Genomic DNA, 14,227 nt, shown 5'->3' on the forward strand with positions numbered 1-14,227 from the left:
CCTGTTCTCAATGTCCTCATCTCACCAAAAAATTCCAAAAAATGCAAAAATAACTTTTTTGTAATTGAAAAAAAAACTGTTTGAAAAAGCAATAATGTTTCAAAGTTAATTTTTCGGTTCTTATTGAAATTTTTTTTGAAAATTGGGGTAAACGACTTCTTATTGAAGTTTTGAAATATTCTGGCAAATTTCCGATATTGAAAAAAAGTGAAAGATCCAAAAAATGACAACAAAGACTTTTAAAAATTTTATAGTAAAATGGCGTTGGGATGCCACAAAAATTCGAGCTTTTTTCGTGTGGAAAAACAGAAGAAAAATAACTGCGTACCTTTTCCAAAAAATTAAAAATGTCTGAAAAAATCAGTGCTTATTTTCAAAATGCAAGTATGTAAAATAAAAAATGAATTTTTATTTTTGAAAAAATCATTTTAAAAATTTCTAAACATAGAAAAATGATTTTGTTTGATAAAAAAACAATCACAGACATTTTTTCAGTCTTTAAAAAGTTTGAAAAAAAATACAACAAATCGTTACCTTAATGCCAAATCCGAGTATGTCCATACAAAAAAAGTGAGATTTTATGCATCACTGATAAGGTTCGGATATGCTCGGAAGGGTTCGTTGAGTTCTGATTGAACATCGGTCAGCTTCGTGCATCTTCGGTGGTGCATTTTAACTGTACTCAGGTGCAAATTTTTCAATTCAGGGCTTCCCAGAGTCTTATCAGTGACGCAAAACGACGATGTTTTTTTTGGATGGACATACTCGGATTTGGCATTAAGGTAACGAAATAAAAAATCAGTAAAAAGAAAAATCAAAAAAGAATCGAAAAAGTGACATTTTTTTATTGAAATGTCAAAAAATTGTGGGGGGAGGGGCGGTAAAGTGCTGTCCTGAGGGCCATTCACCTCATGTTTTTGGTGGTTTATTAATTAATTGTTGTAATGCTGGAATTTCAGTTTGCTTGAACTCTATATCTCTCTCAACGTCCGTCAACTTGAAAAATTCGTTTTTGGTCATATCTTTGCGAATTTTTTCTACCGTTCATCTTGATCTTCGACTGTTTTGTTTCCTTAGTTCAATTCTAAATGAATCCAAAATTAAGGAAATAGGATCTTTGGAATCTTGACTCTTTGTATAAATTACAGCAGAAGGGCAAAGTATTTTGTAACATTGTTTATCTATAGGTAGGGTACATATCTGGAACTATTTCTATATATTTATATCTCTACTTTCTGCATTCTGCAGATTTATAGTCGTATGTAGAAACAGAAACTGGAGTACCTAGTGATTTGTAGATTGAGTTTTCGTAATATTACGTACACGAACGAGTGAGTAAACGTACACGACTAACCCAAAAAATTAGTCTTCCAGAACTTAATCTTTGGTGCGAGAGATAACCTTGGTGTAAGAATTTCCACGTGAGATGACGCCATAGGCCGGAGTTTTGCTCTACATGCGGTTTTTTATTTCAAACACGACGTACACCTACCTTTTTATGGACGATGCTTAAACGACAGAAACGAGAAACTCCATCTCATGATGAACACAGCTCTGACCACTCGGACGAGATTTTTGCTTAATCTTACCCGTCCTTGAGTACACAACCTATTCTCGGAGAAAAATCCTGAAATGAAAAAAAATCACATTTCGACGACTCGTATACGATCTAAATATAACCTAAAAAAAAAATCGCAGACTGAGTTTGTATCATTGATACGTGGTCATTAGAAATGTATACGGGTTAAAGTCTCGAATGCAAATTCATCCATAACGAATATGTTGTTTCCCATTTCTACATACCTTGTATGTAATCGAGCCAGTGGCGCCATTTGTCGTGAATTTTTTTTCTTCAAATATGTTAATCCTCGTTTGACAAATATCTCGAAAGAGTCGATCGCATACTTGGAGAAAAATCCGTCGAATTTTACGAGAGGAATGTACGATAGAAACCTGTGTAAATGAGAATTTTTTTCGCTTATTTTTATACATTTTTATTTTGATTGTAACCGGTCACGATTTTGTGTTTTTTTTTCTTCTCTTCGCCGATGAAAATAAATAAAAAATTGCTGAAGGCGTTGAGGTGTCGAGTGTTGGCGATTTTTTTTACGTACATTTTTTTTTTCGCACGTATATTAATATGATAGAAAAAGTGGTGGCTTTAAAGCGTCAGTTGTTATGTGTTAGTTATACGTGTAAATTTTATAAATGATTTATTGATCGTGTGATGATTAATTTATGGTATTTTTTTTCGCATGTTTCAGGTGTCAAATGTACTATATCGAGTCAAGTTCCATACCGTTTGCAAGCCTTTTGGGGTGTCTCAATTAGGGAGTTGCATTTGTTCCTATGGCGTCCGTGGTCGTGTATCAGTTCCGCCTTACAACAGGATAATCTTTTATCCGGATATTATCAATATAAAGGGCATTCGTCACTGTATCCTTTTTCATCGTATTAATAATTATATGTAGATTACATGATGTAGGATTATTCAGCATTTTTAATGTTAGTATTATGTAGTTCAACTTTTTGAGATGTAAGTACTGTGTTCTGGTCATTCAACCCTTAAAGACCCACCCTAATCCTGAAAATCGATGAAAATTTGGATTAGACTAAAATGTATATCACTTTGGCCCGCTGGTTGCTCACTGGTGCTTTTAGGATGAGATTTCATTTTTTTTTCAGTCCCTTCCTACTCACTCTTTTTCATGAAAAATGGCTTTTACTGGATTTTTAAATGGTTTCCATTTTTTTTAATTCTCTGGAGCTTATTTACATTGACCTTGGAAGCTGAAATTCAGCTCTAGATTTCTTGAATGTCGCAAATGCTCATTTAGGGATCTCAACATCTCAGATTCCCAGAATTAAAATGCATTTTGGCTATTAAAATAGATTAGTCAGGTTTTTATGAACAACATAATTCTTTAAAATCCAAGTTTTTTAGCAATTGAAATGGCAGAAACCTGAAGATTTTCATTTTTTGACCTCAGAAAATCTTGTATTAGATAGCGCCCCCTCTTTCTACCCAACCTCAGTCCAATCAAATTAACCCAGGGAGCTGAAATTTGGTAAGGTGCACCGGGGGAAGTCAGAATTTGGGGTGAGTTAGAAAACTTGCTCTAGCACCTAGAGGTTTATATCTGGCAAAGTGCTACTAAAGGTGACTTGAGGGTACTACTACCCTTACTTCATCACGGCGTAAAAATTTTCGCAATCCAGTTTCATTTTAGATGTCTTTGGTTCAATTGTATTTTGTTGTTGTTTTGAATTTGTTTTCAAATACAGACTTTCTATCTCTTAGTTTTTCGCATGCAGCAGACAAACCGTGCTCCTAGTGAAAATCTGATGAGAGTGATCTCAAAGAGAATGAAATTCTCTACAATTTTGTTTGTATGCAATTTTTCTAGGACACTATATTTGTCAGCTATGCTAAGAGGTATGGAAATACACCATTTTCAGTTATAGATTTCATAGTTTTGATGGTGATTGATTTGATTTTTTCATTTCAGTCATATAATGAAATGGAATCAAAAAAATGATGGGAAAATGTCTATTTTGCGTATTAAAATGAATATGAGGTAAAAAAAATAACATAAATTGGCGATATTATTAATAAATTGGGAATTTGAAAATCTTTTTCTATAACCAAAGATGGCGTATTTCCATACCTGGTATTTAGTTCCTTAGCTACACCTCTGCAAAGTTTAGCCTGTTCTGACTTCCCCCAATTTGGGGTAAGTCAGAACAGTTTATATTTTATTCCACTGAGCAAAAGCTACTGTGTCAATCGCGTTCAAATTTTCACCATAGGTTAAGAACCCTTATGGAAACCTACATAATAAATGTAATCCATATTGGTTCATTAGAAGGGGAGTAACAGCTGGTCAAAGTTGAAATTGCAAAAAACGCATTCTGACTTGCCCGGTGAGCCTTATGTACAAATTAAAAACATACCTTGGGTGTTCTTTTCTGGGTGAGAAAATTATACTGAGAAAACTCAAAAATGGTTCAAAAGTTCCCTATCTGCCTAATGAGCTATTTCATGACACCGTTGATTATCTGCACTGTGCCTATGGACACGTAGGGGCTGCCAAACTCGACGCAATATTCCGACGTATTTATTACCATACCAATTCTCTCTCCTACATCCGAGATATATGCAAAATGTGTATTATTTGAAAAGTAAACAAAAACTACGCAAATCATAAATCCATTGAATATGCACATATTGAGGCATATGCTCTCGCCATTGTCTTGTCCGTTGATCTCTTTGGGCCCCCACCTGCACTCAAAAACAACTTTATAAGTACCGCTTGGTCGTTGAAGACGTTTTTATAAATTGAATGTGGCTTCACACTTTATTTAATATAATGACGACTGGGTTTCAATTTTGATCAAATTTCATTTTAGAAATGCTTTTGTTTTTTCTTTTGTTTCTTTAGAAATCATTGTTCGAGCTTTACACGCAACAAAAATAATATTTTTAAGAATTAATTTAAAAAAATTTTTTCCTCGCTTTGCTTGGGACACTTTGTTTTTCTTTTTATAATTTTCAATGAAGTACAAACTTTGTTAGAGGTTGTGTGAAATTGGTTTGAAAATTCTGTAGACGTAGTTGATAAAAAAAAACTGCAAGGTTTTCAAAAGTTGTGGCACTACTTTTAAGGCTGGAGGGGAAAGGGGAAATCCTTATGTGGATGGAGAAAAACATCTCTAAAAATTGGAGCTGTTTAGGATTTGAATTTGATAGTTTTTTTGGATGTGGGAGGGGAGACTGGACGGGGAGATTGAGTTGACGTGATACGAAATTTCATTTTGAAAGTACGAAAAAGGTACCAAAAAATACGAAGTTGACTTCTTGGATTTTTGCAGGTACCCTGACTCGCAACGTTTGAAAAATTTGACTCTCTCTCCCTCCCCCTCAATATTTAAGTGTAGTTGAAATCTGAAGGGTCTGGAAAATTGAAAAGGTTGGTCTGAAAAAGAAACTGGAAAAGTTTAGGAAAATAATTTCTTCAGAAGAGTGGACACCCTGGTGATGTTACTGCATTTTATTTTGCAAAAATTCTTTTCTTATTTTTTGTTGCTTTTAAAAATATTTATCAATTTCTGAACATGAATTTCAGTCATTTTTATTTCTATCGCATTTTTGTTGGAAAAATATGGATTTTGAGCTGAAAATTTGGAAAATACATACCTGTGTTAGAAATAAAATTGTAGAATTTTCAATTTTCACTCCTCTTCCTTTCAAGTTTTTCAGTACAAAACTGTTGAAAGGGCTTGAAAATCATTGGCCATTTTGATACTTTTTTAATGAAAAAAGGTTACTAAAGTTACTTTTTTTAAAAGACGCATTCTGTTACGATGCCTGTGGCTCGGAAAACCAACATGATCTTTTGGCAAAAATTGAGGAAAATCCTGAATTTCCTACGTATTTGAATGATCACCCAAATTCAATTTTTCTCAAATACATAATTATGACAATCTGATTGTTCAGTTCAACTTCTTCGATGAAAATTCTTGAAATTTATCGGTTGAACTTCTCTCAGGCGTTGAAGGGTTGAGAGGTGAAGATCACTTTGCTTCTATCCACTATCCAGCAACGATCAAAATTTTCTCAGAGAAATATTTTGAGTTGCCTTCATTCCCTGTATAAGAATCAAGAATCAAGAATCTGGAACTACATACTGGAGAGCTGTCCTTCTTCTGGAGAGAGTTTCCTTGACGTATGGACGCACTTCAGTTGAAATTTGAGAAATTGGAGTTGGGCCCTGAAACACTTCAGTTAAACATTGAGAAGCCCAAAAAATCTTGGTGTCCTCTCTCCCGATTTCTTGGCAATAAATCTGGTATTCTTATTAATAAAAATAATTTCTCCGATTCATCCGGGTCTATTTAATGCTACACATAAAAGTTTTCAAATTCCACGTTAAACCTTCCCTGGGCACAAAAGGTTCAATTTTTCAATTATTATGTTCATTAGGCGTTGATTTCTTGTTTCTTCCGTTATTATTCAAGGGTAGCTGCTAGCTTGGCTAAAACATGTTGTTACATCGTAGCTTCATACGAGGTGAATAAAAAACATAAAATAATAATGCAAACATATTATTCAAATATTCGAACTGCATTCAGATCTCAGTAATTCGAATGCATTTTTTAGCATCGATCGCTCGTAATTTGTAAGTACTTTAATATTGAAATAATCTACAAAGTATATACCGACACAAGACGACCTTTCGCTATCGATAATAAAAAACAGAAATCGTCAATTGGCGAATTTCAAACATTCGTGGCATTTCCATTAAACGCACGCGATGCATCGTTCTCGTACATCAAACGAATACCTACCTTCGAGGATTCGAGGAAGAGTCCTTCATTATCGAAAAAATTAGCCCGTTGTACGTAAATGTAAATTGGAAAATTCGCATACACTTCTTGTCGTTTAACGCCAACATCTTCTGTGTTTGTTATCTACCAAAAAAAAAAAAAAATCTGAGAGAGAACCACTTCTGGAATATAATTACCTAGCTGCGAATACAGCGATGCCAAATTAAGAAAAAAATTTCGTATTATTTTAATGTTATTACGTCAATAAAAACCAGGTGGCGGGGTTTTTCCGGGGACTCGATGCCCAGTGTCGAGTGTCGAGATGTCCTTTAGCGTAAATTTTCAACAATTGCATAGCTTATAGCCTATAGGATATAGAAAGAGAGAGAGAGAAAGACGATACGATGACATAACCAGATTGTTTCTTTCCTTCTTCACTTAGTACCTACTGCTGGATAATGAGAAGATAATAAAATGTCATAAAATCAACTAACTGGTAAATTACGAGTAGGTACGTGGCTTTTACGACTGTGTCGAGCTCCAGAGTGTTGGCATATTTTTTTTTTTATACCTACGCGTTCCAAAGCGACATTTTACGCGTGACTGGTTCGTCCCTCGGAATGGAAATTAATTTTTAACAATTAACTCTTCGCTATGCGTTTATCACCGAGGATATAATTACTCGGTGTTCTGCGGATTTAATTTGCAAAGTTGGTATTCGAGGAAGGTATACTGTATACTTGTACGTATTTACCGGTGTGGTAATTTTCAAATACACCCTCGTCTCGTCCCATCCCCCTCTCCCCATCCTTAGTATCTTTAAGCTTACGTTAGCTTCGATCACCTACGCCTAATTATTTCCAAAGACGGCGACCCGAGCTCCATTACGAATGCGAATTTTTTTTTCTTCCCGATTTAATTCGAATACTTGCCTATACACTTAAAATAAGTGTACTCGAGTTTAATTAAATTCATTTATGCGAGATTTTAGGCGTTGTTGTTTTTTTTTTTCTATTTGTCTGTTTAGTCGAGTCGCAGGTCTTTATTAAAGCTAATCTGTAGTGAACTAGGAAGCCAAGCTACTTGTGTTCGTGTAAGAATATTTAACATGTTTTTTGCTCTTCTACACGACTTATGTGGTGGGAAAACAAGTCGTACTTTTTTTTTTATATGTATTGATGATATTTTTGGCGCGTGAAGAATCCTATTTATGTTGTATTCGGATTGGGTGGATTGGCTTTGTATGTAGCAGAGTATTTGTACGTATTCCGCCTATTGCAACAGGAAATTTTAAGTGATCTGGTTTTATCTGTGTGTTGTTATTGCCATTCGCGAGTCTCAGATTGTTGCTACGACTACGAGTATCTGCATACGACGACGATGTCGATATGATGACTTTTAAGTGGATTTCCTGTCTGGGAAGAGAGACTTGATGTATGTACATTATATCGAATTGTAAACGCGAGATGATGATTGAATGCATTTTATGTTAAAGTACCTACTACCTAGCTATAAATTTACCCACGAAATTATCGTGTCTGTGCTTTTTTTTCCTCTTTATTGTTTCAAGTACATGAAATATTTTCACGCGTAATTGTACGGTTTATGCGGATAACAATGGAAATGACAGGCCAGTGCCTTCTTCGTTATTTAACGGAACATCTTATTGGATGAGGATTAGATTTAATCGCCTCACGCGATACAAGAGAATTTTTTTTTCAATGAATGAACAAGCTGAAAATTAAAATCATGGTCCTCGAATAGGTATAAATTGGGAGAAAGGTGGCATTCGAATTTAAATGTAGGTGATGTTCGTTGTTCAATGCTCATTTGATTATAATTTTGCGTATAAAGTAAGGTCTTGACAAAAAGAACCTGGACGTGAGTGCTGCTTCTGAAAATGTGCATAATAAATTGCAGGCTCATATGTCAATTTAAAGATGAGGGGAGGGGGGTGTGAGATACGATTTTTCAAAATTAAAAAAAAAACACACGAAAACTCCGGTTTTCTCTCCTTTAAATCGCTGTAGGAAGATGAATTGTGGATTGGATATGTTATACAACTTTTGATGTTTTGATTCCCTGTCGACCGATTTCTAATTAGACTTCTATGGCCTTTTTCACCCCCCTCCACCCCCTCCTAAAAATTTGGACATCTGCGAATTTTGAGTCAGGGGCATCTCCACTCAAACCCATTCAAGTCAACGCTTAAGTAAGGCAAAATACCATTTGTGCAGATTTCGTTGTAATGTTTTTGGTTGAGATGACCTTATAGGTTCAGTGAAAAATTTAAGAAATGAAGCATCAGAAATCTTTTTAGTTTTCCTTGAAAATAATTATAAATAAATATTTTGACTCCACCATCTTCAAATTGGCACATTTGAAGAGAATTATTGTCTTGCTTTTTTTCCAAGGTTGCTGAAAAGTTCGGTTTTTTTTCATTTTTATATTTCAATCAAATCTTGAAGTTTTTCCAATATTATTTGTTTTTTTTTTCAAAATACGTAAATTTAAAATTTTTCATTTTTTTAGTTCTTTTTGTAAAGCAAATAAAATAATTTTCTACTTGAATTGATTTTGATCTCACCTTTCTTTTCTTTTTTTTCCCAATTGAAACATTTGAAAAAGTTTACCTACCAAAAGTCGTAGGTAGGTACTCTTTTGTAAAATGAGTAAAAAGCCAACTTTTTTTCCGAATTTCTACTAAACTTTTGAATTATTCTTTCATGGGACCCCCTAGGTCAATGAGTAGCACCCCCCTCACCCTCATTTTTTCAAAATTCGAACCTCAAATTTTCCCATTTTTCTCAGTCTCAATATTACATTTTTTTAAAATTACAAAAATGTTCAAATTATCAACAATTTTGAGTTTTCATTGCACAAAATTGTTCAAATTTAGGGGGGGGCATTTACAACATTATGTCTATGTGGAATGAGAAAAGTTGATCGTTTTTCCCTTTTTTAAAAATGTTGGAAAAGTAGATTTTATTTGAAAAAAAAAACAAAAAACATAAAAATCATCAACGAGGAATTGCTACTCAACAAAGTTCCCTCACTTCATCCCTGATTTTTTTGACCATTTTTCATCTGTATTTTCCCTTAAAAGTTGAAAATTTTGTCCAAAAATTGTTTGATTTTAAAAACATTATCATTAAAATTTTTTAATTTCAATTTCATTCAAAATTTTTTTCATATTTTCGAGAAATTTTGGAAAATTTTTTGACCTCCTCTCATCAAAAAGCAAAATTAATTTGTTTGAAAAGTGTTCATGTTCTGATTACTGTTTTTTTATTTATCAAAAATTGAACTTTGAAATTTCTCATCTTTTCTTTTTTTTTGTTTCATAAATCTGTAGTTTTCAGATTTTTTCTTCGATGAAAATAAATTAGAAAAAAAGACTCCGCCTACCCCCTCCTTCCTTCCTCTAAAAAATTGAATATTTCGACAAAATGACCCATTGACAGTTTTCAATTTTTATTGAGTTAATCCAACTGATTCTTCCCCCTCTCTCCTCTTTCCTTGGAACATTCAAAAAATACTGCTAAAAGTCCTGCTTTTGCATGTTGTTCTGTTTCTTAGACACCTTATCAAAATTGATAAGTGGGGGGGGTGATAAAAAGTGAACCTCCTTCTCTCCCCCTCCCAAAAAAATGAATTATAATACCCTCTAAATATACATTGTACATGTCAAATTTCAATTTGTGAGGTTATTTGGAGGGAGGGGGAGGGTGACTTTGGACTCTGACGAGAATTCGAACACTCTAAAATCTGCGCAGAATCCATTTTCTTGCAGAAGTCGAAACCCTTGAAAAATATATCTGGAGCTTTCTTCAAATGCTATACTAAAAGCTGGTTTGGGTTACTTTTTCAAAATTTTAGTTACTTAGTAGGTACTTTTTTTGAATTTTCAAAAATTTAATTTTTCCAAGTCTTGACCCAACTTTTTCAGATAGAAAAAAAAAGAAAAATGTTGATATCTTGTTCTAAAAATTGCTGGAAATTGTCGCTTTTTTGCAAAAAAAAAAAATCAAAAAATTATGAAAAAATCTCACTTAATTAATATCCAAAAGCCTTTCGCTTTTTTGCAAAAATTCCAAGGAAGTATTTTCTTTAAAAAAATTGCCCAAAAGTTTCGCTTTTCTCCCAAAAATTGCTAAAATGTCCTGTCTTTTTCTAAAATTATCAACGACTTGCTTTTTATCAAAAATTGTTGAAAAGTATTGTTTTTCATTGAAAAATTTCGAAAAGATATTTCAATCTTTGACTATAATTTTGAAAAAGTCTAATTGTTTCTCTTTTTTACAAAAAGTTTCCAATACTTAATGCTTTCTTTTTTTTCTAGAATTGTCAAAATGTGTCACTTTTTTCCAAAAAATTAGCCAGAAGTCTCGTTTTCTTACCAGAAGGTGTCAAAAAGCTCTATTTCATCTCATTGCTATACTTAAAATTGTCAAAATCTTGAATTTTATCAAAAACTGCCAGAAATTCTCACTTTTTTCTCAGCACGTTTTGTTTTTTGCTAAATTGTCGATGTCTTGCTTTTTACAAAAAATTACCCAGAGCTTTCAATGTTCTACCGAATTATTGAAAATAAAGCTCACTTTTTTGCCAATGTTTGTAAAAGCTATGCCTTTTGCTAAAAATATTGTAAGTCTTGTTTTTTTCCCAAAAATTTCCATAAATTCTCATTTCTTCTAAAAACAGTCATAAAGTCTCATTCTTTTACCAAAAAGTTACGAAATATGTACTCCCATTTTTTTTTTAAATTGCAAATTTGCAACCAAGTGTTACTTTTTTGTCAATAATTTCCAAAAAGAGATGCTTTTTGCAAAAATTGTTGAAATCTCAGTCGTCTTTTTTGTTCATACGTTTTTCTGCATTAAATTTTTTGCTCATGTTTTATAACTTTTTTAGTTATTTTTCCAAGCTGCTTTTTTGGTTACTAAAATGAGTTCCCCCCCCCCCCAAGATTGTATATGAGCTCTCCAAATGCCCTCTTCCCCTCGCCCCAGGCACAGTCTTTTCATCAAGGGTAATCTATCGATACTGAGTGGTTATATTTACAAAATACTGCCTTTTGTGTTGTTGTTCTGCAACCTAAACGATACAGGAGTAACAATGTTCACCATATGTTGAGATTTGAAGGGGCATATTTCACAAATTCTGCAAAATATGTACATGATTTTGGCTACATTTTTAAACTAATATTCTATTTATGAGAAAAGAGCGCTTGTATTTTCCTTAACAGACAATTTTACAGAGAGAAAGAAAGCCATGCTGAAAAAACCGTGGAAATGATCTTACCCGATGGATGTCTAGATCTCGGTACTCCTCCTCGCCTTTACTATCCATTAGTCATTTTACTCATCAGAGATAATCCTAACGTGCTACCCGATGAGACTGTAAGAAGTGTTTTCTGCATTTTTTTTTTTTTTTTTTTTTTTTTAGTGATTTGAATTAGATTTAATTATTTACGTTTACTTTTATTTACAGGTCGCATTAGTTAATGTGGTCCATATTAAAGATAGTGTTTGTACTTTACCAACGAGTATTCTGGCCCAATATTTAAAACAAGCCAACGGACAGTTATCGTCGCTCAAGGTACAAAATGCAATTACCTACACTACATACAATGAGAATAAAAACTCGGTACTCTAAAAATAGCCGCAGCCTCGTTATCGATTCGATTTGTTTATTGTTACAGCAATTATACTTAGCCACCGGTAATTCGTTAACGTACGATGATAACGAGCCTAAAGACAGAGGAGCTGTGATCATGGATAATAATCTAGTACCTTGCGAGCAACAGCTGTGCGTCGTTTGCCAGTATTTCCCGTTGAGTCGGGCTCTATTACCTTGCAGACACACGTGCATTTGCGCCTCGTGTTTCGCTAAGCTGGAAAATTGTCCAATGTGTCGTAGCCCGATCAAGAGCTACTTTTGCGTACGAGGCGAAGAGTACTTGACCGATTGCAGTAACGAAAAAACCGTTCCTTCGAAGCCGGAAAGATTGAGCCAATGGGTACAAGAAAACATAACAGATTTATTCGGATTCCATCGGTAGGAGAAACGAAAATACTAGAAATATGCTGGTAAACCGTGTAATCAAACAGTATTGAAGGCTGTAGAAGATCTTCGATTTATGTGATTTTTCTTTTTCTCTTCTCTTCTCGTAGTTTTTAAGCGCGGAATAACCAAACGCCTTAAAGAGGTTTAAGCGTCAGTTACCTCGTTACTTTTGTATGTTATACTTTTTTTTTTCCTCTTTTACTCTTTCGTTTCGTTTTTTTTTTCATTTTCCCTTTCTTTCTCTGTTTTTTCTTTTTTGCAAATTACCTAGTGTGTTTTTAATTCTTGAGAAATTTCACGATTTGTGAAAATCGTCGGTACCAGACAACAAACGGTTATTACGTATGGAAAATTACTCGCGACTATCGTGATTTTGTTTTTAAAGAAAAACAAAAGAAAAGAAAAAATGCAAGGTAACGATGGTTACGCGTACTTTTGCTGTGAACATTTTATTTTTAGCGTACGAGTTGTAATATTTTTATTATAGATTAGGACGAAATTAATTTACTTAATTAGTCGATTTATACTAATTTGTTTGTGTATATTTTGACTAGTGTGTATATTGTTCGTGGTTAATCTGTTTATTTTATACTATTATTTGTGCGATTTTTCTTTCTATCTTTCTTTCTTTCTTTCTTTATTATTTTTTTTTATCATTATTACGAGCGATCGTTCGAGCTTAATCTCGAATTCTAATTTAAACACCTTTTGCCTTATTGTTTGTTTTAAAAGTGAATTTTGTATGTAAATACGTGTCGAATAATTTTGTAATTTCTTTTCTTTTACGTCTCGGTTTCACTGCTATTTTGTATTACGCATTGTAATTTAGTTTGCATTTAAAATTTCGTTTAAATTTGCAGCGAGTGTTTGGTTGTGTTCATATGTTAGGTAGATTAATTATAAAATTTAGCATTCACCCAGTGCTAGAAAGAAGTTCTCAATAAGAATGGTAAAATTTTTCCCAAACCTCGCAAATTTTATCATTTCATTGTGGAAAATTTCAACGTACATTCTTTTTTTTTTCTATTGCGTATACTACATCACATTTTTTTTTGTTTATATTATTTCTCTCTCTCTCTCTTTCTCTCTCTTCATGTGTTTCCGTATGTTTATCAACGTGTATTGTATACATTTTTATAAATATTTCTAAAAATAAAGTCTTTTGAAAGCAAATGTCATATTTTTTTGACAGGGAGTCTTAACAAAATTTCAAAATAAAAAAGTAAGACTTTTAGCAGGACTTTCAGCAGGTCATTTTTCGGGTACTTATGGAATTTTTTAAGGGCGGGGGAGAGGTAAAAATTCACATTCAAGTTTTTGGCCAAATTTTTGTAAAAAATGTTTGCTTTTCTTGTCTTTAAACACATTATGATTTTATTTAAACAAATAGGTAAACGCCAAAAATACATATAATGTTTCAATTCAATTTTTCGTTTGATTTTCTCCTTATCAATTTTAAAAATTTATGAACATCACATCGTAATTCTTCAATTTTGATTATGAATAATTCATATTAGGTACCTACTACATATTTGCTTCAGAATTTTCAAATTTGAATGTTATGTTTTGTTGAAAAATGGAAAATGTATTAAAAAAATCAAATGGGCCCGAGCAAAGCGAGGGCAAAAGCTTTCGAAAATTAGTATTCTAGGAGGCATAAAAACGATAGAATTCAAATAATATTATTTTTTTTGTAAAATCCAAAATAAAAAAAAAAAAGCAAACAGACCCGAGCGAAGCAAGGGCAAAAAATCTCGAAAATCAGTATATTTTCGAGAGATGTAAAAAACGATGATGTTTGAGTAATGAGTTACTCATAAAAAACTCATAA

General features: G+C 33.1%; 1 protein-coding gene across 3 annotated transcripts in view; it reads left to right on the plus strand.

The window, feature by feature from the left end:
• Nucleotides 1–13,569, plus strand: part of LOC135849520 (cell growth regulator with RING finger domain protein 1-like) — a 62,654-nt gene extending 49,085 nt beyond the window's left edge. For all 3 annotated transcript variants that reach the window (XM_065370006.1, XM_065370007.1, XM_065370008.1), the window contains exons 3-6: nt 2,265–2,436; nt 11,588–11,729; nt 11,821–11,928; nt 12,032–13,569. In XM_065370006.1, coding sequence (XP_065226078.1) covers nt 2,265–2,436; nt 11,588–11,729; nt 11,821–11,928; nt 12,032–12,391 — 782 coding nt within the window. In that variant the 3' untranslated portion in view covers nt 12,392–13,569. The remainder of the gene's footprint in view (nt 1–2,264; nt 2,437–11,587; nt 11,730–11,820; nt 11,929–12,031) is intronic.
• The last annotated feature ends 658 nt before the right edge of the window (nt 13,570–14,227 follow it).

Source organism: Planococcus citri, chromosome 5 (assembly GCF_950023065.1).
Source record: "Planococcus citri chromosome 5, ihPlaCitr1.1, whole genome shotgun sequence".
In the NCBI taxonomy this organism is placed as follows: Eukaryota; Metazoa; Arthropoda; class Insecta; order Hemiptera; family Pseudococcidae; genus Planococcus; species Planococcus citri.